Here is a 20,138-nt window from a genome sequence, read left to right as displayed (position 1 = left end):
ATACTGATTTTTCTGCTAGAAGTTATGTGTTAAAGTTTGCAGCATTCAGCAATGGATTTACATGTATACATTAAGATGGGACAAATCCAAAATACACGGCATTACACCAAGCTGCAGTGGAGGATTCATGTCATCGGTCTCACTAGGAACTGGCTCTGCCTCCTTGGCTTCAGAAAAGACTGTGGGAAGAGACAAGAGAGGGAAGCAACGAAAGAGGGAGCACATTTGCCCAGATTCAAGGCACAGGCAAGCTTCTGAGGCAGGTCAGACTTGGTGAAACCTCTGCCACGTGTCCACAGGCAGCGTGTTGCATTTCTGGGTGTTGTGGCCACCCCCAGATCTCTCCTCACGGGAGGGTCTGGGCACCGGGGTTTTCCCAGTGGGCTGGGGTACAGGTTTTCTCATGGACTGATGAACCACTCTGGCCTCAAGCCAGCCACAAGGGTGAGCAAGCCACGAGCTTGCTCCCACATCTTTTCTGGGAACAGCGAGGGAGGAAAATCCAGTTTACCAGGGTCAGGCGTATTTGAAAGCGAACACCAGCAACCAGGTACGGGAATGGCAGGAGATCTGCTGTTGAAGGGTGCGTCTCCTCAGGGCAAACCTTAAAAAAAAAAGAAAAAAGGTCCTTTTCAGTGTCCAGCTATGCCTCATCACAGGCCTGGGCAGCCTCACGGCTTGGCCTGCTGCGCTTCCCAGAGCCAAGGTGCCTGGGGAAGGTGACCCCAGGCGGATGAAGGGGGTCGACAACTGAGGCAAAGATGAGGCCACATAGGGCTCACAGTTTATTTTATTTTTTTTTTAAGAGTCTGTATTATTAGTAAATTGTTATTGATAACCTTTTCCCAGGAGCTTCTATGCGTACAAAGCTGACCCTCCCAAGCTGCCGAGCACCCTGAGGGAAGAGCCGCATCCCTCACCGACGCCTCACCCTCCATATTTAGTAAGGGCACCCCCCCACCTCCCCCCGCTTGTCTCCATTCCAACGCTGCACCTGGCACCCTTAGTCAAGATGGCCTCCCTGACGCTGCCGCCTCGCCATGTTTGGTAGGGTCAGGCCGCTTCCCCTCTTTCAGAACGGCGCCTCCGGTGCCCTTTGCCAAGATGTCGGCGGAGCCTCGCTGGCGGAGGGCGGGGAGTGCCGCTGCCGCCATCTTGCTTGCGGGCAGCCCGTACCGCTGAGCTGGCCTTGCCGGCCGCGCGGGGCCTGCCGGGAGACGGCGGAGGCGGCGGCGGGGAGCGGCGCGGCGCAGGCAGGTGGGGGCTGCGGGGGGTCCCCGGGGGTCCCCGTCCCCCGTGGCCGTGCTTGGGGACTGCGGGTGGTGGTGTCGGCTGTAGCGGGGGCCGTGGGAGTCAGTGGCGACCCCTGTGAGAGGGGGCCTGGGGAGGAGTCCGTGGCCTCCGCTGTGAGGGGTGAAGGTCAGCGGGGGGGGGCGGTGAAGGTCTGCGGCATCCCCTGGGAAGGTGGGTCTGGCGGGTTCAGTGGTGGCCCTTATGGGAGGGGGGTTGTGGGCGGTCAGTGGCGTACCCAGTGGGCTGAGGGGGTCTGTGGCGTCCCCTATAGAGAGGGCCGGGAAGGCTCAGTGGTGTCCCCGATGGGGGGTACTGGGGAGGCCCAGTGGTGTCCCCTACAGCAGTGGTTGTGTGGGGATTGTCAGCGTCCCATAGAGCAGCTCAGGGGCTCAGCGGGGTCCCCTGTAAGCTTTGCCCTTGCCGGGGATCGACAGCGTCCGCCGGGGCTGTGCTGGGGATGCTGGGGCCTGTCAGTGTCCCACAGGGCAGAGTTGGGGGTCAGCCATGTCCCCTGGGCCTGTTCTGAGGATGCTGGGGCCCGGCAGTGTCCCACAGGGCAGGGCTGGGGTCAGCTGTGTCCCCTGGGGCTGTGCTGGGGGTCAGCAATGCTACCTGTAGCGGTGCAGGGGGTCAGTGCTTTACCCTATGGCAGTGCTGGGGACCAGAGCCATAGGGGGTCAGAGGTGGCCCCTGTGGCTTCACCAGGGATCTATGGTATCCCCAGTAGCTGTGCTGAGCGCAGCAGCTGGGGGATCTGTGGCGTTCCCTATAGCACTGCTATGGAGCAGTAGCATCGCCTATAGCTTTTCTAGGAGGGGTGGGTCAGCAGTGTGCTCTATAGTAGATCCCATACAGAAACTGGAATACTACCACCACGCATCTGCCGAGGTTTTGGAAGGGTCTGTCCTCTCCTGGACAGGGGCTTTGGGACCTCCCCACCACCGGGATGGGTCCTGGAAGTCACTGCAGGACTGGGGCTGGAGGGCCCTGCGCTGGTGGGGGTGGGGGGGCTGGCAGATTGGGCCTAAAACAGCCCTACACAGCTCTCCTTGGGGTGGGGACACCTCCCCTGCTGCTGTCTTAACCCCAAAGCAGGGCTAGAGCCCATGCCAAACCCAGCCGGGCAATCTGGGCTCGGCCTGAGGCAGGGGAGTGGTGCTAGGCTGCAGTTGGAGGAGCAGAGTAAATTTGCACTTGCTGTTGCGCTGCATACCTGAGATGTCAGGTGTTTATCTCGCTGTCCTGATGTGCGGGATATTTTACAGGGAAGCTCAGCTCTGACTTCTACCCCGAGAGACCCATTTGTGGTAGGGATGTGTTGCTGAACCCTTCCGTTTGTCCATCCAGAGGTGGAGGTGGAAATAAAGGGCAATACCTGTGAGCCTGATTTACATCCTTACAAAGAAAACGGTGATGAATTTGGAGGTCTGTAGGAAAATGTTATATGAAAACTTCTCCTCCTTTGGAGGAGGTGATGGTTCTGATTTCTCATGCCTATGGCCCTCCTGAATCTCCCGGCTGCAGTGAGGATGAGGAATAAGATAATCCTGGAGCATCTGCAACCGGGGGTGAACCTCTAAATTTCCTCGGCCAGAGCAGGTTGTGGTGCTGCTGCTCGTGGCTCTGCATTGCTGCCAGTGCTGTGCGGTGTTTGTGGGCTGGGTTCGATGAGTCAGTTTTTCAATAGGCTTGTTCTTCCCTTTCTCAGAGACGTAAAGGTAAGGATGGCCTTGGGAGATCTTGTTTGTATCTTACTCTGAAGAGTTTAGTAAGGCAGTACAGAGAGCGACTCCTCTGGTGTGTTGGAGGTATCCCTGCTTCAGTAGCATGTCTTTTCTGAAATCTACTGGACTCTCAGTTTCTCCCTTATGGTACTGTGGGACACACACAGAAGGTATCTAAAATCACCAAAGACCTTTTTTGACCATTTTGTCATGTGCCATCTGTAAGCAGGGTAGGCTGGCAAACAGATGACGTTTGTGATGAGTGTTTTGGTCTCAGACTTGGCCTCCTTTTCTCCCCCCAAGGTTTTAGCTGAAGGCTTCAGGGTTGTTGCAAATCTGACCTGTTTTTCTTTACTGACCTGAGCCAGGCAGGGTTGACTTGAGGCCAGCCTGAGGCTGAGTGGGTATTGGGATGTTAAATGTGGATCACAAGAAAAAGACTTGCGTTCTGGCTTTGAGTGTCAGATTTCCTTGTTTCTTTATTGGATTTGATCGGGTTTAGCATCTAGGATGTTGATGAGAGCTCTGGACAGACACATGGTTCATTTGATAATGGGATTAACTCATTACAACATACTGGCTTTGTCCTGCAATGTCTGGTGCCTCATATAGTTGATCTGCTGACCTTCTTTGCAGGACTCTTGTCCAAACTGCCTGAACTCTTGTCCGCTGCCTGAACATGTGTTGCTTATGTCCTTTCAGAACTTCTGCAGTCCCATGGCAACGTACCTGGAGTTCATCCAGCAAAATGAGGAGCGTGATGGAGTGCGTTTCAGCTGGAACGTGTGGCCCTCCAGCAGGCTGGAGGCCACAAGGATGGTTGTCCCCCTGGCCTGTCTTCTGACCCCACTGAAGGAGCGTCTTGACCTGCCACCTGTGCAGTATGAACCGGTGCTTTGTAGCAGGCCAACTTGCAAAGCGGTGCTCAACCCACTCTGGTATGAATTTCTTGGCTGGGGATGTTAAGAGAGGCTGGATAGTACCTAATTTTTACCTGAACTTCACTACTTCCTTATTCCCCTTTTTCTCAGCCTGGTGCTTGGCAGCCTCATTCATTTAGATGTCATGGATTTGATAAAATCCCTGCGTGCCCACTGAGATATGTTGAATGCCATCCCGTTACTAGAGCTGCCAAAAACAGAGGAGAGAGGGGTGCCTTTGGGGAGGCTGTTAAAGCAGACATGATATGGAAGCGGGCAGTCCTCTTACTGTCCCAGAGAATTTTGTGGTGAATGATGAAACTTAAAGTAAACAAAGATGCTGATTATACTGATACTGTTCTCTGGGGTGTGATGTTCACTTGGTTTCCTGCTTCCTGCACATCCTACTGCTTATAGGTCAGTTTCAGTATGAGCATCAAGGTTTTCTTCAAAGTTTTGCTGAGAAGTTAAGAGGAATAATCTCGGTCCCAAAATCATGTGATGATTTATACGTAGTGCGATTTATACAATGTGGTGATTTATACGATTCATATGTAGTCGGAACATAGCATTGGGCTGAGAAAAAGTAAGGAAGGCCAGGAAGAGGAAGTAAGAAGAGATCAAGCCCATGAAATATGAATGTGGCCAGGCTTTGCTGCACCAGCAGTTACAGGATGTTGTAACGGGCTGAGGAGAGTAAACTCTTTGGGGCAGGGAGCAGCCTGTTTGTTCAGTGTTTGCGCAGGATCTGGGTGAATGGATCCTGCTGCTCTGTGGCTGGAGTACTTGTGTGCTACAGCTGTACAAACAATAAAGTGACTGAGATAAGCCCAGGTGCAGTGAAAGAATGATTAGACCCAAGTCTTTGTCTGCCAAAGGCTTAGCTCAGGAGAGCTGTCAGTGGTCCATCACGCCATGTGGCAGGGCTGGATGAGCTAATGGACTTTCTAGCAATAGGACAAGAGTCTGAATCCCTAAAAGTCTTGTCATTCAAATTGGAGTGTCTGATATTCTGTTTCTTCCTCAGTGGTGTGAACCAGCACAGATAATTGTGAAGCCGTGATGTAAAATTGTTCCTATAGTTATACCTCATCTTTCCCTTGCAGCCAAGTTGACTATCGGGCCAAGCTCTGGGCTTGTAACTTCTGTTTCCAGAGAAATCAGGTAAGTTGGAAAAAGCATCAGCTTTTCCATCTTTTCAGTGAACATTTTAGTGATGGCCTCCCCTGGCAAAGGATGTTAAGCATAAATTCCACTTTTCTAGATTCCTTCTCTTGGCCTTTTTCTCTTGCTGAACCCAGGCCCAAGCACTTGTTAATGGGCCTGTTTTACCTGACATCTTGTCTATTTTCAGTTCCGTTTTGCCAGTGATTTTACCAGGATGCAGGGCACAGGAAGGAGATAAAAATGCTATTTTGTACCACGCGTTTGCAGTGTGGTTTTTGCACTTGTTGTTTGCTGTTCTTACTGAGCGTGAAATGAATTAGATTTGAGTAGACTTTTGCCATCAGAAACTGTTGTGTGGCTACATGAATTTCAACTAATGCATAGTCGCTGCTTTAGTCCTGCCTTTTATTTACACTGTATTGAGCAGTTGTCCGTACTGCTGGTCACTTGTTGTCTGTGCTTAGGAAAACAGCAGTATGTGTCTCTTGGCATGAATTAATCTGGTTAGCGCAGTGGCAGTAAATAAAGATTTGAATAACCACATCATGAGCAGGGCAGCCTCTGTAGTGCAGAGTAGGGCCCTACATTTCTGTCCTGAAACTTCCTTGTCCTGATTTTTTGTTCTCTTTTTCAGTTCCCTCCAGCGTATGCAGGCATATCTGAAGTCAATCAGCCAGCAGAGCTTATGCCCCAGTTTTCAACAATTGAATATATAGTGCAGGTAAATGAATCATAGGCAAGTGTGAAGCCTCCAGAATTGTCTTGTTTGTGACAGCTTAGGTATGTATTAGATTTACTTAAGATAATGCAAATAAATAACATTTCTGCAAGATGCTTAAGATAGGGCTCGTTTTATTCCTTGGCTCCAGCATTATAAAATGTCACCTGGCATACGCACGCGCTTAGTAAATCCATCTCTTTCTATGTTAGCGAGGTCCACAGACGCCATTGATCTTCCTGTATGTTGTCGACACATGCTTGGAAGAGGAGGACTTGCAGGCGCTGAAGGAGTCCCTCCAGATGTCCCTAAGTCTGCTGCCTGCTGACGCTCTGGTGGGGCTCATCACTTTTGGGAGAATGGTCCAGGTTCACGAGCTGAGCTGTGAAGGGATTTCCAAGAGCTACGTGTTTAGGGGCACTAAGGACCTGACAGCTAAGCAAATTCAGGTGTGTTTGGCCATCTGTTAGGCCAGTAGCTTGTTCCTGTTAGCTCTGTTGACACCATTGCTGGTCTTTCAAGCTCTGGGCTCTTGGGGGAGGAAGGAGGGTTCAGTGCTCTTAACTGTTAGCCTGTTTCCCTCCCGATATCTGTCCTGTCTTTTGGCTTTTGTAAATTCATTGGAAGCTTGTCCAAGATAGAGTTTGTGTATCTCGCATAAGGGACCCACTGATAAATTCCTAGTGGGAGTTCAAAGACCAATAATTTAACAGATATTAATGTATTTAATGCTACAGTATTGCAGACTACAGGGTATGTTGCTTAAATAAGATGTTTAGTGTTTGAATAGTACATCTCTGCCACCTTTTTTCTTTTCTCTAGGATATGCTTGGGCTTTCAAGGCCAGCGGTCCCCATTCAACAGGGAAGACCTCTTCAAACTCCAGAGCAACCTGTTATTTCAAGCAGGTAAGCTGCAACAGCACAGCAGAAGAGCAGGGCAGATGTTTTATGCCCCACTGGGGTCGCGTTCCTAAACCTGGGTTTCCCAAGAGGAGTCTTTGTAAGCAGATTTAAATGGTACTGTCTTGTCACAATTATTTCCCTACATCAAGTAATGCATATGGATAGGATATTCTAGGGCTGCAGGCAGTGTGTTAAACTTCTATAGTGTCTTGGTTTTGCATTTGCAAGAACATGATTGCCATTCAGGCTAGATTTCTACTTGAAAAATATAGAGTAGCTGTCTTTGGAAAGTGTGTTGCTCAGGAGTCATTTGGAGCAAGGGCCTGTCTTTTGGATTGACCGGCTGATGGGGGTCTGGTCTGTGCACAACACTCCTCCATACCACCTCCTACACCCTGACCCAGCAAGTCCAAGAAATGATTAACAGGCAGTCAGTCACCACTGAACAGTAAAGCTGTATTTGCTTCTGTTGAATACAGTTTTCTCTTTCTCAGCTCTTCTTCAGTCGCAGCTCTTCTGCATCTTGGTGGACTAGGTCACCATTGAAGTTCTTTCCTATGCTTTATGTGACTTTGCCTTCTTGTCAGTTCCTGATGTCTTGCTTTGATCAAATTTTTTTCATTTTGAACAGGCCTGTTATTTTGGAAAGTTTGGATGTAAGGGAACATGCCACATGACTTTTTGCTTCTCATTGATGGCTATCTCAGTGCAATTTATGTGTGCCAGGAACAAAGAGGCACTTTCTTTCTTCTCTAAACTGAAAGGACTTAAAAGCAGGAAAACTTTTTATTTGAATTTTTGCAGGTTTCTGCAGCCAGTACATAAGATTGACATGAACTTAACAGATCTGCTCGGAGAACTGCAAAGGGATCCATGGCCAGTGACCCAAGGAAAGAGGCCTTTACGTTCCACTGGAGTAGCTCTTTCCATTGCCGTTGGCTTATTGGAGGTACTCTTAGTGCTGTTGTTTTTTTGAGATAAGCTGGTCAAAGCAAGCACCGGGCAGTCTTTGCTGAGACATGTGCAGGTTCCAGTCCAGCTTGGTCTCTGGCCCAGTTACGTTGGGATGCAGAGGTGCAATTTGTCTCTGCTAATGTTTGACATGAATTAGCACCAACTGGTGGAGTGCGCTGAGAGTTTACATCTTAATGGTAAAATATGCAGGTGATTAAAGGTCTCCAATTCTTGTGTGTGTTGCCGTGTGGAGATGATACTACGCACTGTGTTTATCTGAGGGTCATCTCAGATAAAGTAAGTAAGTAAAGATGTAAGTAAAAAGAACAGAAACTGCCTGCTTCCTGTTATGAAGACATGAAGCTTGACATAGCTTGAGTCTAAACTTGAGAGTGCTGTGACTCAGGAGATGCATCGCTATTTGTCAAAGCAGCCTCTAGCAGAGACAGGTCCCTAATGCCGTTGCAGAAACACATGCAGACGCTTCTCTAAAGATAGCACTGTTGCCGTTTAATCAGCCTCTCTCCCTTCACCCTCTCCTCCCTTTTTTTTTCTCTCTCTCTCTCTGATATAATTCTGTATTTTCCTTTTAGGGCACATTTCCAAACACAGGAGCCAGAATAATGCTGTTTACAGGTGGCCCACCAACACAAGGACCGGGCATGGTGGTAGGAGATGAACTGAAAACACCCATCCGCTCTTGGCACGACATAGAGAAGGACAACGCAAGGTTCATGAAGAAGGCCACCAAAGTATGTGCTAGTGTCTGCTGGATGTGTTTAAAACCAAAGCTGAATATTGTGTCAAAACACTAAGTGGTGGGGAAGGAGCTTACACAAACCTACATAAACTACTATGTTGACAGCTGCTCAGTGTCCTTCCCCCAGGGAACAAACATATTCCATTCTCTTGATGTGGGAACAGTATGTCCAGATATTTGCATGGTTGTCCTTGAAGTGTCTGAGTCTTTTGTATACATTAAATTGTGAGAACAGTCAAGGGAAGAATAAAAAACACTTCTTCCTGGTTACTTCTCTAGCACAGTCTTGTACCTTCTCAGAGAAAGAAGTATTTCAGTGTTGTTTCTTAGATGATGGTGGGTGGCGAATTTGTTCATTAACATTATTTTATTTCCTTCTGGGGAGGCAAAAACTTATCTTCCAAGAATTAGTCACCTCCAGAAAGGTTCTTTTGTCTTTCTGGTGTATGAAATAACAGTTGAAATAGTTAAAATATCAGGCATGAAATGTGCCTGTCAGCTTAGAGGAAGCAGTATGACAGGAAGCAGTTCTCTTACCTGTCACCTGGAAACCTTTGGGTTTCTACTAAGTTATCACAGATGAAGATTCCGTGCAATTCGTGCAAACCTTTGTATTTGTGACATGCAACTCAATCTCATCTGGGTGCAAACGTTCTAGGAGGGAGAAGTGTGCTCCCTCAGAGCAGTAAGAGCAAACAGCCGATCAGTTACTACAGCATTCCTAATTGCTTCGTTTTACCTTGTGTTTCACGTCTTGGCCTCAGCTGAAGAGCAATAGAAAAATTGCCCATTGCAGCATCCTAAACACCGTGCTTGTTTTCCCCAGCACTACGAGACGCTGGCGAATCGCACTGCGGCCAACGGGCATTGCATCGACATCTACGCCTGCGCCCTGGATCAGACTGGGCTGCTAGAGATGAAGTGTTGCGCAAACCTCACCGGGTATGTTCAGAGCAGGAGAGCACAAAGTTGGAACCTGTACTTTTTATTTTCTTTTGAGGGGGAGAATGGTTCAGAAAGCGGTTAAGTTTGCTCTCGGGGCAAAAGGGTGAGATTTTCATCATTCCATTCTAAACTGTGGTTTGAATTTGCCAGGATATATATATGGCAAACCTCCCCTGATCCCAGTCCACATTTCTGAAGTCTCAAAACAGCATGTGAATTAGCACTGCTGGTAGAAAACTCCATGTCCTGCTTTGAGAAAGGTATTCTAAAGCATGGCGCAACATGTCTTTTGCGAATGCCTTCTGCCTCCTTGGGAGATAGCGAGTATTCTTTCCAGAATTTATGGGATAGAGAAGCTGTGCTTTGTGGTCTGTGCATGACTGAAGTGCCGTCAGAACAGCAGAGCGTCAGGCGTGGTGGGTAGAAACTTGCCTTGTGTGAACCAGATTTTCTCTGCCTAACAACTCACTTGCGCTTTCTGCGGGGATTCTCAGATCTAGTTTTAAGTGACGTCTCTGAGGGGTAAATGTCTGTGTTCTATATTGCTGAAAACCTTACAGTTTCTGTGAGGAAGGCTGTGTGCTAAACTGGGCTCAGCATGTCTTACTGGCCATTTAAAATCTGCTGTGTCAAGGGAGTCAAAGGATGATTTTGAGCAAATGCAAGGAGGTATTTGTAAATAATCACGTAATACTCAGCAGGAGAGAGATTGTTTGACCCTTTGGTTGCGTTACTAAGCTCCGTATGGTCAGGCCTGGCTTTACCAAGGCACCAGGGGGAGGCACAGCCCAGACCCATGCACCCATCCTCGTGCTGCAGTGGTGCAGCCATCCTGTCTGTAGTGTGGGTGGTTCCGGCCCTGCTCAGGAGAAGCAGGCTCTTTCCTGGGTTGAGATGGTTCTAGCTGGTGGAACACGAGCATTTTTAACACAGCTAAAGAGATGGCAAGAAATACAGTTGAGAAAGCAAGCTGGCAAAGGTGGAGCATTAACTTGTCTGGCTTTGGAGGAGGCGTCCATGAATCTGCATTCCCATGTGTGAATTCTAGCTATGCAAAGGCATGCTTTAAAACAGTTTCTGCATGTGTTTGCATGCATGAGAGTTGAGGGATGTATCCTTTGTGATTCACGTCTAGTTCCCAGTTGCTTCAGTTCCCTTGTGTACCGTTTCTTCTTTCCCAGAGGACACATGGTGATGGGAGACTCCTTCAACACTTCTCTCTTCAAGCAGACCTTCCAGCGGGTATTTAACAAAGGGTTCAATGGGGAATTTCGGATGGCTTTTGGTGCAAGTTTGGACGTGAAGGTGAGAGATTAATTTCATTGAATGACATCAACTGGGAAATACAAGTGCTGTTTATTCAAAAGTCGATTTAAGTATCTGGGGTGTAGAAAATTCTACACGTTTGAGGTCAGCTGTGGTGCCTGTTTTGAGAGAAAGACCACACTGGAGTGAGCAGAGAGATTTTTATTTGGAAGCTTCTTAAGTTTGCGTGTGTTTTTTTTTTTAAAAAGAAAAAAAGCAGCTGAGCTCAGCCTCTTCTCACTCAGCAAGGAACATTTCTTGCGGCCACTGCAAATCTGTCTTTGTTATTAAAATGTGGCTATGTAGATTCTCTTACATTCGCTAATTGCAGCAGTAGGTGATTTGGGAAAGTACTGAGAGATGCTTTCTCTGACAGCCACCTGTAGGTGTCATCTGATCAAAGCTGAGCAACTGATGTAGTCTGTGTGTATGCTATTTGACTGACTTGATTTAAAAAACAAACCACAAACAACTTTTTTAACCTTCTTTTAGACCTCTAGGGAGCTGAAAATTGCAGGAGCTATTGGACCGTGCATATCCCTGAATGCTAAAGGGCCGTGTGTCTCTGAAAACGTAAGTTTCTGACATGGAAAAATCTTTATTAAAGAAGTAAATAAACAGTGCAAAGTTTCTGTCTAGACCTGCAGCTCAGCTGGAATGTCAGAGTTTTCAATGAGAAGAACAATTTGGAAACATCCCTAGGAAAAGACAGTCTTTACTAGACTAGATTGTCACCCCATCAGGCTTTCTTTTAATTGTATGTCCTTCAGCAACTTCATTCACACCCAAAAGATAAGAAACCTAGAATGCCTGCTGTAGGTTGTACTTCTGATCAGAATCAAACATAACAACATAACCTTCCCTTCCATGCTGCTGGAGACAAAAATGCTGCCTTCTTTTCAATTCTGTGCAGGAGCTTGGAATTGGAGGAACATCTCAATGGAAAATCTGTAGTCTGGATCCCAGCACAACTCTGGCCATTTACTTTGAAGTGGTCAATCAGGTCAGTCCTGGCTTCTTGATTTTTTTGGTCATCTTTTTTATACGCAAAACTATTTGTTTGTAACAGGGCCAGGAAATGCTATGACATCCCCTGTGTTGCGGATGGATGGTTGCAAAGCAACCAAGTGTTCTGTGCCAAAGAAACAGTCTCAGAGCTTGTTTTCATATGCATAAATTGCCCAATATTTTTGTTCTGTACAAACCCTACATTCTTTCATTGTCTTCCAATAGTATTTATTTAACAAAGAAGAAATGGTCTTTTTGCCAGTAGGTGCTGTGGAGAATGAACGTATAAATACCTTCAAATTCTTGGAGAGTTGCTCCTCCATGTTGTAATAACTTGGTGGCTCAGAAGCAACTTTGGGCTGGGGAAGTTTCTGAGCATGTGGCAGCTGGAAGCTAGGAAGGCCACCCCAGAGGAATTCTATTCCATGTGTGGCTTCTTTGTCTTCTCTGCTGTGTGGGCTTGTTACTGTTGGGAAATAGGATGGTGGACTCGCAGAACCTTTGCTCAGACCTCATACCGCCATTCTTATGCTCATTGCTACAGAGATGATAAGTTGGTGCCACCCTTTAAGGGACAAGCTGAGGAAGTGTCAGGCACAATATTTAATGGGCCCAGCAGCACTTAGCTCTGAGGGCTGCTGGAAAACACAACACTAACAGATGTGTCTCTTCTCTGGTCCATCCCTAGCTTGTGCTTACTCTGTGAGTGCTCATATGGTGCCCTGGAGTTCTCTGTAGTGTATAGAGTTATGGAAAAGCGAGCCCGTTTTGAAGGCTTACCTTATTTCATTTGCAGCACAACACACCGATACCTCAGGGAGGCAGAGGGGCAGTGCAGTTCGTCACTCAGTATCAACACTCCAGTACGCAGAAACGCATTCGTGTCACTACCATAGCCAGAAAGTGAGTATCTCATGCCAGTTCTTTGGCAGAATGGCAGAAACTGAAGCTGCGGGCTGTTCTGGAATTTTTCTAGCGTTTTGTTGCACGCGTTGGCAGCAGGAGCTGAATGTGGTTTGGGTTTTGCTGAAGGTGAACGCACGTAGCACTAACCCTTTACTAACCCTATAGCTGGGCAGATGCACAGAGTCAACTCCAGCATATAGAAGCAGCGTTTGACCAGGAAGCAGCTGCTGTGCTGATGGCACGACTGGGAGTGTACAGGGCTGAATCTGAGGAGGGACCTGATGTTCTGCGATGGCTGGACAGACAGTTGATCAGACTGGTAAGACCAATAGACTGCAGATAGGTGCGTTCTTGATTTTAGTAAAAATGGTCTCTGGGAATGAAGACACCGTTCTTTTCCGGATTGGCCTGCTTCATTTGTGCTCTGATCACGGTCACATAGGTGTAGGACACAATAGCTCAGAAGCCAGTATTATCCATTATCCTGAAAGGGTTAAACCTGAGATTAAAGAAGTGATACTGAAACACAGAATAATGCAGGTGGCAAGGGACCTCTAGAGGTCTCTGGTTCAACCCCCCCCCCCAGCCCCTTCCTCAAAGTAGGGCCAGCTTTGAAGTTACAGCAGGTTGCTCTAGATCTTCTTGTTCAGTTGAGTTTTTAAGATTTTCTCTTCTCTTGACAACCCATTCCAATGTTTGATCACGGTCACTGTGATTTTTTTCTTTGTTTTGTGTTTTCCCTTATTCCCTTTCCCCCTTCCTCCCCTTTCCTCCCCCCGTTCCTTCTCCCCCTTCCTCTCCCTCCTTCCTCCTCCCCCTCCCTCCCTTCCCCTTTCTTTTTTCTTTCTTCCCTTTTTTCTTCCCTTTTTTCCCCTTTTTTTTTCTTCCCTTTTTTCTTTCTTCTTGTCTCCCCCTTGCCCCTATCAGAATTTCCCTTTCTCCAGCCACCTGACAGGTAGCTGGAGACAGCGCTATGACTCCCTGATCCCATTCTTCACCAGGCTGAACAAACCCAGCTTCTTCAGCCTGCCTCTCTACGTGAGGTCCTCTAGCTCCTGACCAGCTTGGTGGCCTCTGCTAAACTCAATCCGTTCTATCCATGTCTGTCTTGTGCTGGGGAGCCCCAAACTGGACACAGCATTCAGATGTGGGCTCACTGGTGCCGAGTTCAGGGAGTAATCACTTCTGCAACTTCATACTGCTTCTTTGAATTTCACAAGCTTGAATTGCCTTAATTGGTTTTGGCTTTGTCCGAACACCCGTGTGAAGTTGATACTAACAGATACAGCACATCAGACACAGAAAAAAACAGGTCCAGTATCAAATAAAGATTTGAGCACCAAAACACACATGGGCATGCTGCATGCTGAAACGATTGCAGTCATTTAGAGTTAAATTGGTAAAACCATTGATGCTTCTTATTTTCAGTGAAGCAGTTGGTGAATTGCCAGGCTGCTGCTGTTCTAGAAGGAAGTAGAGTTGCTGCCAAAGTGTTTCATAGCATACAAAGCAACTTAGGTATAATTCAGTATCCCTGATTTAATGAAAAAAAATTGGGTAGTACTAGAAGTACTATTGCTTTAATTCTTAGATAATTTCAAATCTAGATTTAATATATATATATAAACATACATAAATAGATCAAATCATCGTTCTCATTCTAGTAAGATACAGAAACCAGTGCCATAAAGAGAAATATTTTTTAATTACATGTTATTGTCACTTCCATGCCTTGGTTGCTCTTTAAAAAGAACCAGAAGAACACCCTTCCAAAATAAAAAGTGTTAATTCCAAAAAAAAACCCCAACCCCCTGCCCCCCCAAAAAAAACCCACCAAAAAAGATAGATAACCAAAGTATCCATTTTCCTTCCAACAGTGTCAGAAATTTGGACAATACAACAAAGATGATCCCAACTCCTTCAGATTGTCAGAATCATTTTCTTTGTACCCCCAGGTAAGAACTTCGCTTCCCACAGCCGTGGGAAAAGCGGGCAAGGGTGAGTGAGAGCGATGATAAATCATCTCGTACCGTTTATCAAATTCAAGAGGGGAGAAACAGATGCTTTTTTTAATTTGGTGGGCTGGTTCTGCAAATGACTGGTAAGGGAAGAACTCTGAGGAGTTAATAAGAATTAACTGTTCAGAAAGATTGGATGTGGGTGCAGAAGTTTTGGCAACTTCCTTACATTGCTCTTCTTACTCCTCTTTCTGGTGCAGTTCATGTTCCATCTGCGGCGCTCCCCGTTCCTGCAGGTCTTCAATAACAGTCCAGATGAATCTTCTTACTACCGTCACCATTTTGCTAGGCAAGATCTGACCCAGTCTCTCATTATGATCCAGCCCATCCTTTATGCTTATTCTTTCCATGGACCTCCTGAGGTGAGTCCGTGTTCAACAGGAAGAGGTGGTTCAATCCAAAATAACGAGTATTCAGTCAAGAGCAACACTATTTCAGCAAAAAGGCCCCTATGTATTTTTCTTTTAATCAAGGTAATTATTAAAGGATGAGGTGGGGCAATGTAAAATATGAATTGTGTTTTCAGTAAGCTTACAGCTTTGGTTAAAAAAGACAAAAATGCCAAAAAAACTCTCCAAAAACCAACTTCCCCACTTCCCCCCACCCCGCCAAGCCACAGCCCCCACCCCTCAACATCTGGTGAATATTGTGGCTGTCAGCGTCACTTTTGCTTCTCTGCCAGAGGCTGCTGTCTCCACTGCCTAAGTCAGCAAGCCCCAGCCTGTCCAGGTCATAATCTCCCACCAGCTGCTTGTTTTGAGGTGTTTATGGAGCAGTGTTTAACTATGTGCAAATATTCCATGGACAGACGTGGATTCCCTTATACTGGCAGCTTCCCTTAAAGGGGTTGTCTCTGGCAGGAAAGAAATGCAGGAGCTGCTGCAGCGACACTTTGAAACCTTCTTGGCAGCATTTGCCAGAGTTTACATGTTACTCCTTATTATTCTCGAGATAGTTTTGTTCAAGATCACTTCAAACTAAACTTGGGTAGCCGTAGAAAGTGTTCTCTCACATCCTGCACTTCATACAGCAGCTGATAACCTGCTGCTCCCTAGAGTGATGCTGCAGGAGGCCGACCGCGCTCTGCAAGGCCTTCACATGGACTGAGCAGCTCTTGGTGGAGTTGTGTCCATACGGGCAGGGCTGAGCACGGCCAGCCACGAAGGTTAGGACGGTTCTGAGGGCTTTGTGGCATCTGACTTCCTGCTTTATTTTCCCCAGCCAGTGCTTTTGGACAGCAGCAGTATTCTTCCTGACAGAATCCTACTGATGGATACTTTCTTCCAGATAGTTATCTACCTTGGTGAGGTACGGTGAAATACCTTCTCTTTCTCTGTTCGTACTCCCTCCCTCCTGCCATGCACGCAGACGGTGTCACTGTTAGTATAAAAAGAGCTGCTGGCAAAGCCCACGCTAGCATAAGGACACCATATAAATGCTGCCAGTTTTAATACAATTTCCTCACTGTCCCAGTTATCAAAAAAAAATCCTACTGGAGTCGCTAAGGATGTGTTCTGCACTGAGGAATAGCTGTCATGTTAGCTTGGTAACGAAGATGGTCCCTTATTATGCCTGGAAAAGGACAGAGAAACTTGAAACTAAGCAAGGCAGAGAGCTGCAGTTTGATTTTTCAGATTTGTGGTTGCTGGGTTTTGACACTTAAGTACTGCTGCTCTTAAATAAATCAGTTACAAACTTTCCCAGGTTTTGCTTTTAAACATTGGACATTTTTGACAGTTGCTCCTATATTCCTTCCATCATGACTGAGATCACTTTAGCTGCGTTAGGTACTGAACATCCAGATTTATACCAGTATGCAAAGCCGTGGCTTTCCAGTGCCTCTTCCCTGCGCAGCCCTGTAGATCCATATTTCAGTCCTGTCAGGACCGGTAAGAGACTGGTATGCTGCTGTAGCTGCAGCGTGGAAATGTCTCACACCCTACAGCAGTTATGGGGTAAGTGATGAAGAGGAAGCTGGCTTTCCACATTTTTCTCTGGAAGTTTCTCCGTCCTTTGATGCCTTTCCCCCTCCCCCCCCCCCCCCCATATCCGTTATAGTCCTTCTTGGGGAGTGGCCCCCATCCAGTTTTTTTCTCCCTAAACATGGCATCAAATTGGAGTAGTTTAAATAAACCCATCTTAGTTTATGGTCAGACATTCCTATTAGTGAAAAATTCTGGGGTTCCCTTTGTTTTTGAACTAAGCTACTTCATTTAATGACTGCTATTAGAATTCTCAAAGTTTGGCACGATAGCTTGTGGCAGCTCCGTTATTAGCTCCTGACTTCACTCCATATAGGATTTGTTCTCTTTGAGCAGCGAGCAGAGGTGCCCGATTGATGCGAACAGGAGTTGAACGCTTGAGTCAACAATGAAATACATCTTAGAATCATAGAATGGTTCAGGTTGGAAGGGACCTTGAAGATTCTCTAGTTCCAACCCCCCTGCCATGGACAGGGACACCTCCCACCAGACCAGGTTGCTCAAAGCCCCATCCAGCCTGGCCTTGAACACCTCCAGGGACTGAACACCTCACTTCTGGGGTTACCTTAAGCAGTTTCTACCTACTGTTGCAGAGCAAGACACTCAGCAACTGGGTAAAATTTAGACGAAGGAAGAGTTAAGCGTGTGATCTGCGCGTGTACAGAGCAATCGTTAGGTACACACTGTTAGGTACCTTGGAAATACTGTAAGGCAATGGCTGCTTCACCAAGACAGATTCAAATTGTCAGTGATATTTATAAATGCTTTGTGTTTCTGGGGAGGCTTGAAGACATCTCTGTTGTTTTTTAATTTCTCCCTGTCCCGTCAACAGACTATCGCGCAGTGGCAGAAAGCTGGTTACCAAGACATGCCTGAATACGAAAACTTCAAGCACCTGCTGCAAGCCCCACTGGATGACGCCCAGGAAATCTTGCAGACTCGATTCCCGATGCCACGTTACATCCACACTGAACACGGGGGCAGCCAGGTAAGGAGGTCTATTGAGGAACCCTTTCTGTTGTGGAATAGAGCAAATACCTGTCTTTTTCCGCTTTACTAAAAGGACGGTTCTGTAAGTTAAATACAGTGGTAACTTAGCTTTTCAAAGTATAGAGCTTGCATATTTTCTCAGGAGCTCTTACTACAACGTTGTCTTTTAATGAGTCAATCACTCGCTGGATTTGGTTTTGAAATCTGAGGATGGAAAAAAAAGAAAATCCAACATGAAAAAGCCAGCTTAATTATCTTTTTATTCCCCAAAGAGGAGGGAAAGAAATTATTTGGCTATGTATCTAAATTTACCCAAGACAGGGAGTGCAGTTAGCTTGCTAGGACAGTAAGTTACGCTGAGTGATTGACCATCTGTTCTTTATCCTCGGATGCCAAAGGAGAATATAAAATAGTTCCTGTTTTTTTCTTTTCCTGGAATTGCAGTTGCCTGTGTCTGGCTTGTTTGTAGCAGCAAAGAGGCTGGAACTAATGCTCCAAAACAAAGATTTGGTATTAATTTCTGGTGTGACTGTGTTACGCTGGTTCTCCACTGACCTCTTTTCTGAAGAGCGGATGGGACAGTGCTGGTGACGTGCCTGTGTGCTGTGGAACCGCAGCTGCCCTGCCAGGCCAGCACCACTTGCTGTAGCAGAGCACTCCCTGCCCCCTGGAGACGAGTTGTCTGTGGAGCCGGGGCTGTTTCTGGGCTTGAAACCTGTTTAAGTTAAATTAGTACCTTGTTTGCAAAAGCAGAGGAACATCGTTAGTCACGGTCTAAGGAGTCTCGAGGGAGCTGACAGCTCTGCCATTTTACATAACTATTTCTCTAATGTTTTGTCTCGATAGGCCCGGTTTCTCTTGTCTAAAGTGAACCCTTCTCAGACCCACAATAACCTCTACGCCTGGGGACAGGTAAGCAGCGGAAGAGCTGTTGCTGTTTGGGAATGCTGTGAAATGTACATTTATGGATTTGTCTAGTTGCCATCCTGCTTGACCACATGGCCACAAGCCCTGAGCAGGTTCCATTCGTCCTCTGTTTCTTACCAAAGAGCTTTTTGCAGACAGGTGTGACTGGGTTTGAAAATCTTAACAGTGCTTTCAACGGTGCAAGGAAACAGGGTACCTGGTTCTGTGTACCAAAGGATCTGATAACGGAATCTGAGTCCGGCTGAGACTGCAATAATTGTTGCATTTTAAAAGACAGAACTGATTAGATTTGTCTCTAAAGCTTAGGCAGGTTGGATTTTTATTCAACCTGCTTTTTCAAGCCCATGGTTGTTGATTAGATAAACAGTGCTGGTGGGGAGCACTAGGTGACAGTAAGATCAGAACAGTTTTCAACCCTGATGACTAAACTCGCATTCCTGTTCTTGTACTGAATCCCTCCAGATTTTCAGCAAAATCCAGTTGGCCTTGGGGCTTTTTCTCAATGGATCCAAGGAATGGCTGTCCAAATGGAGGTGCTCCCAGAGGAAGCTCAGTACCTGAGCAGCTTGATGGCAGGAGATGAGTGATCTCCACAAGGAGTGCTTTGCCCCTTCCATCTCCCTTCCTGTATCCCAGCTACACGTGGGGTGCAGGCAGAGCAGGAGAGTTTTCTGCAGTGGCTGCTACTGAAGGAAGCAGCTAATTTGATGTAGAATATGCTCTTAGGGGTTTCAGATGACCTGATGTAGAAATTTATCTTCCCTATTTATAAAAGAAATTTATCCTTCCCTACAAATATGATCTAAAACTTAGGTCAGGGTGTATTTTGTATTCTGGAAAAAAAGTAACTAGCGTATGGATACATAAAGATCTAATTTATCTGAGAATATCCTTTTTCTTTACCTTGTTTGTGTAGAGCTTGGGGCAGCAAAATTCCTAATGCTTTAGAAAGAGGAGACTTTCTTTTTTCCAGTAGTTCAGATTGGCAACAGAATTGACACCATCCTCTAGTGTAAACAGTAGCATCTTTCCACTAGAGATCTATATCCTTTGCAGGAAAAAAGGTGGTTGATTCAGCAGGCAATTAGTTCAGAGTGCTGACTTCTGGTTTGCTTTCAGTTAGTCCCCAGTGTTAACACCACTATTTTAGGCTCCTCTTTATTTTTACGCAGGAATCGGGAGCACCCATCTTGACAGATGATGTGAGTCTCCAGGTGTTCATGGACCATCTGAAAAAGCTGGCAGTTTCAAGTGCGTCATGACTTTGATTTAACGGAGAAGCAAGAACGGAAGAGTTACTACGTAGATCATGTTGACAGAAGCAGAGCATTTATTTACATTTCCTTTTCTCTCTTTTTAGATTAAGGTTTTTAAGTATGAAATGAAATAAATATTTGGGGAGAGTTTTTTACTTGGCCCTCCTAGATATTAATTTATTTGTACTCCCTTTTGTCTATATTGTTTACTCTACATTGTAACTGGAGCTAAAGGATGTTTTAGCCAATACAGATTTTAACAGCCTTTAGCTTAATTTTTAAGGTTGTGTGTTCTTAAAAGGTGTCTTTTAGCAACCAGGGACTGTATTAATGAAAAATAAAACTGGGTAAGAGCATTAC

The 20,138-nt window shown here is 46.3% G+C and overlaps 1 protein-coding gene across 3 annotated transcripts; it reads left to right on the top strand.

The window, feature by feature from the left end:
- The first annotated feature begins 411 nt into the window (after nt 1-411).
- SEC23B (SEC23 homolog B, COPII coat complex component) lies at nt 412-20,138 on the top strand. Of its 3 annotated transcripts, none has more exons than XM_074144618.1 (20): nt 412-550; nt 3,720-3,955; nt 5,044-5,101; nt 5,739-5,825; nt 6,035-6,271; nt 6,645-6,730; nt 7,532-7,676; nt 8,275-8,433; nt 9,268-9,383; nt 10,568-10,691; nt 11,184-11,264; nt 11,605-11,694; nt 12,496-12,602; nt 12,771-12,924; nt 14,483-14,560; nt 14,824-14,985; nt 15,845-15,931; nt 17,438-17,593; nt 18,442-18,507; nt 19,695-20,136. In XM_074144618.1, exons 2-20 carry the CDS (start codon nt 3,735-3,737, stop codon nt 19,782-19,784), a joined length of 2,304 nt encoding a protein of 767 aa, XP_074000719.1. In that variant the 5' UTR covers nt 412-550; nt 3,720-3,734; the 3' UTR covers nt 19,785-20,136. The 3 variants fall into 3 exon arrangements, with proteins under 3 accessions (XP_074000719.1, XP_074000720.1, XP_074000721.1); XM_074144619.1 differs by lacking the exon at nt 412-550 and adding an exon at nt 1,222-1,257 and having other exon boundaries at nt 19,695-20,138; XM_074144620.1 differs by lacking the exon at nt 412-550 and having other exon boundaries at nt 3,735-3,955; nt 6,092-6,271; nt 19,695-19,952.

This window comes from Numenius arquata, chromosome 2 (assembly GCF_964106895.1).
Source record: "Numenius arquata chromosome 2, bNumArq3.hap1.1, whole genome shotgun sequence".
Classification (NCBI taxonomy): Eukaryota; Metazoa; Chordata; class Aves; order Charadriiformes; family Scolopacidae; genus Numenius; species Numenius arquata.
The sequence above is the reverse complement of the archived record's forward strand: the minus strand, read 5'-3'. Positions and strand labels throughout refer to the sequence as shown.

Coding starts and splice junctions, on each gene's coding strand:
- SEC23B (XM_074144619.1), top strand. CDS start 3,735: ATGGCAACGTACCTGGAGTTCATCCAGCAAAATGAGGAGCGTGATGGA. Junction 5,102..5,738: donor TCTGTTTCCAGAGAAATCAG/GTAAGTTGGAAA, acceptor TCTCTTTTTCAG/TTCCCTCCAGCGTATGCAGG. Junction 7,677..8,274: donor TTGCCGTTGGCTTATTGGAG/GTACTCTTAGTG, acceptor TTTTCCTTTTAG/GGCACATTTCCAAACACAGG.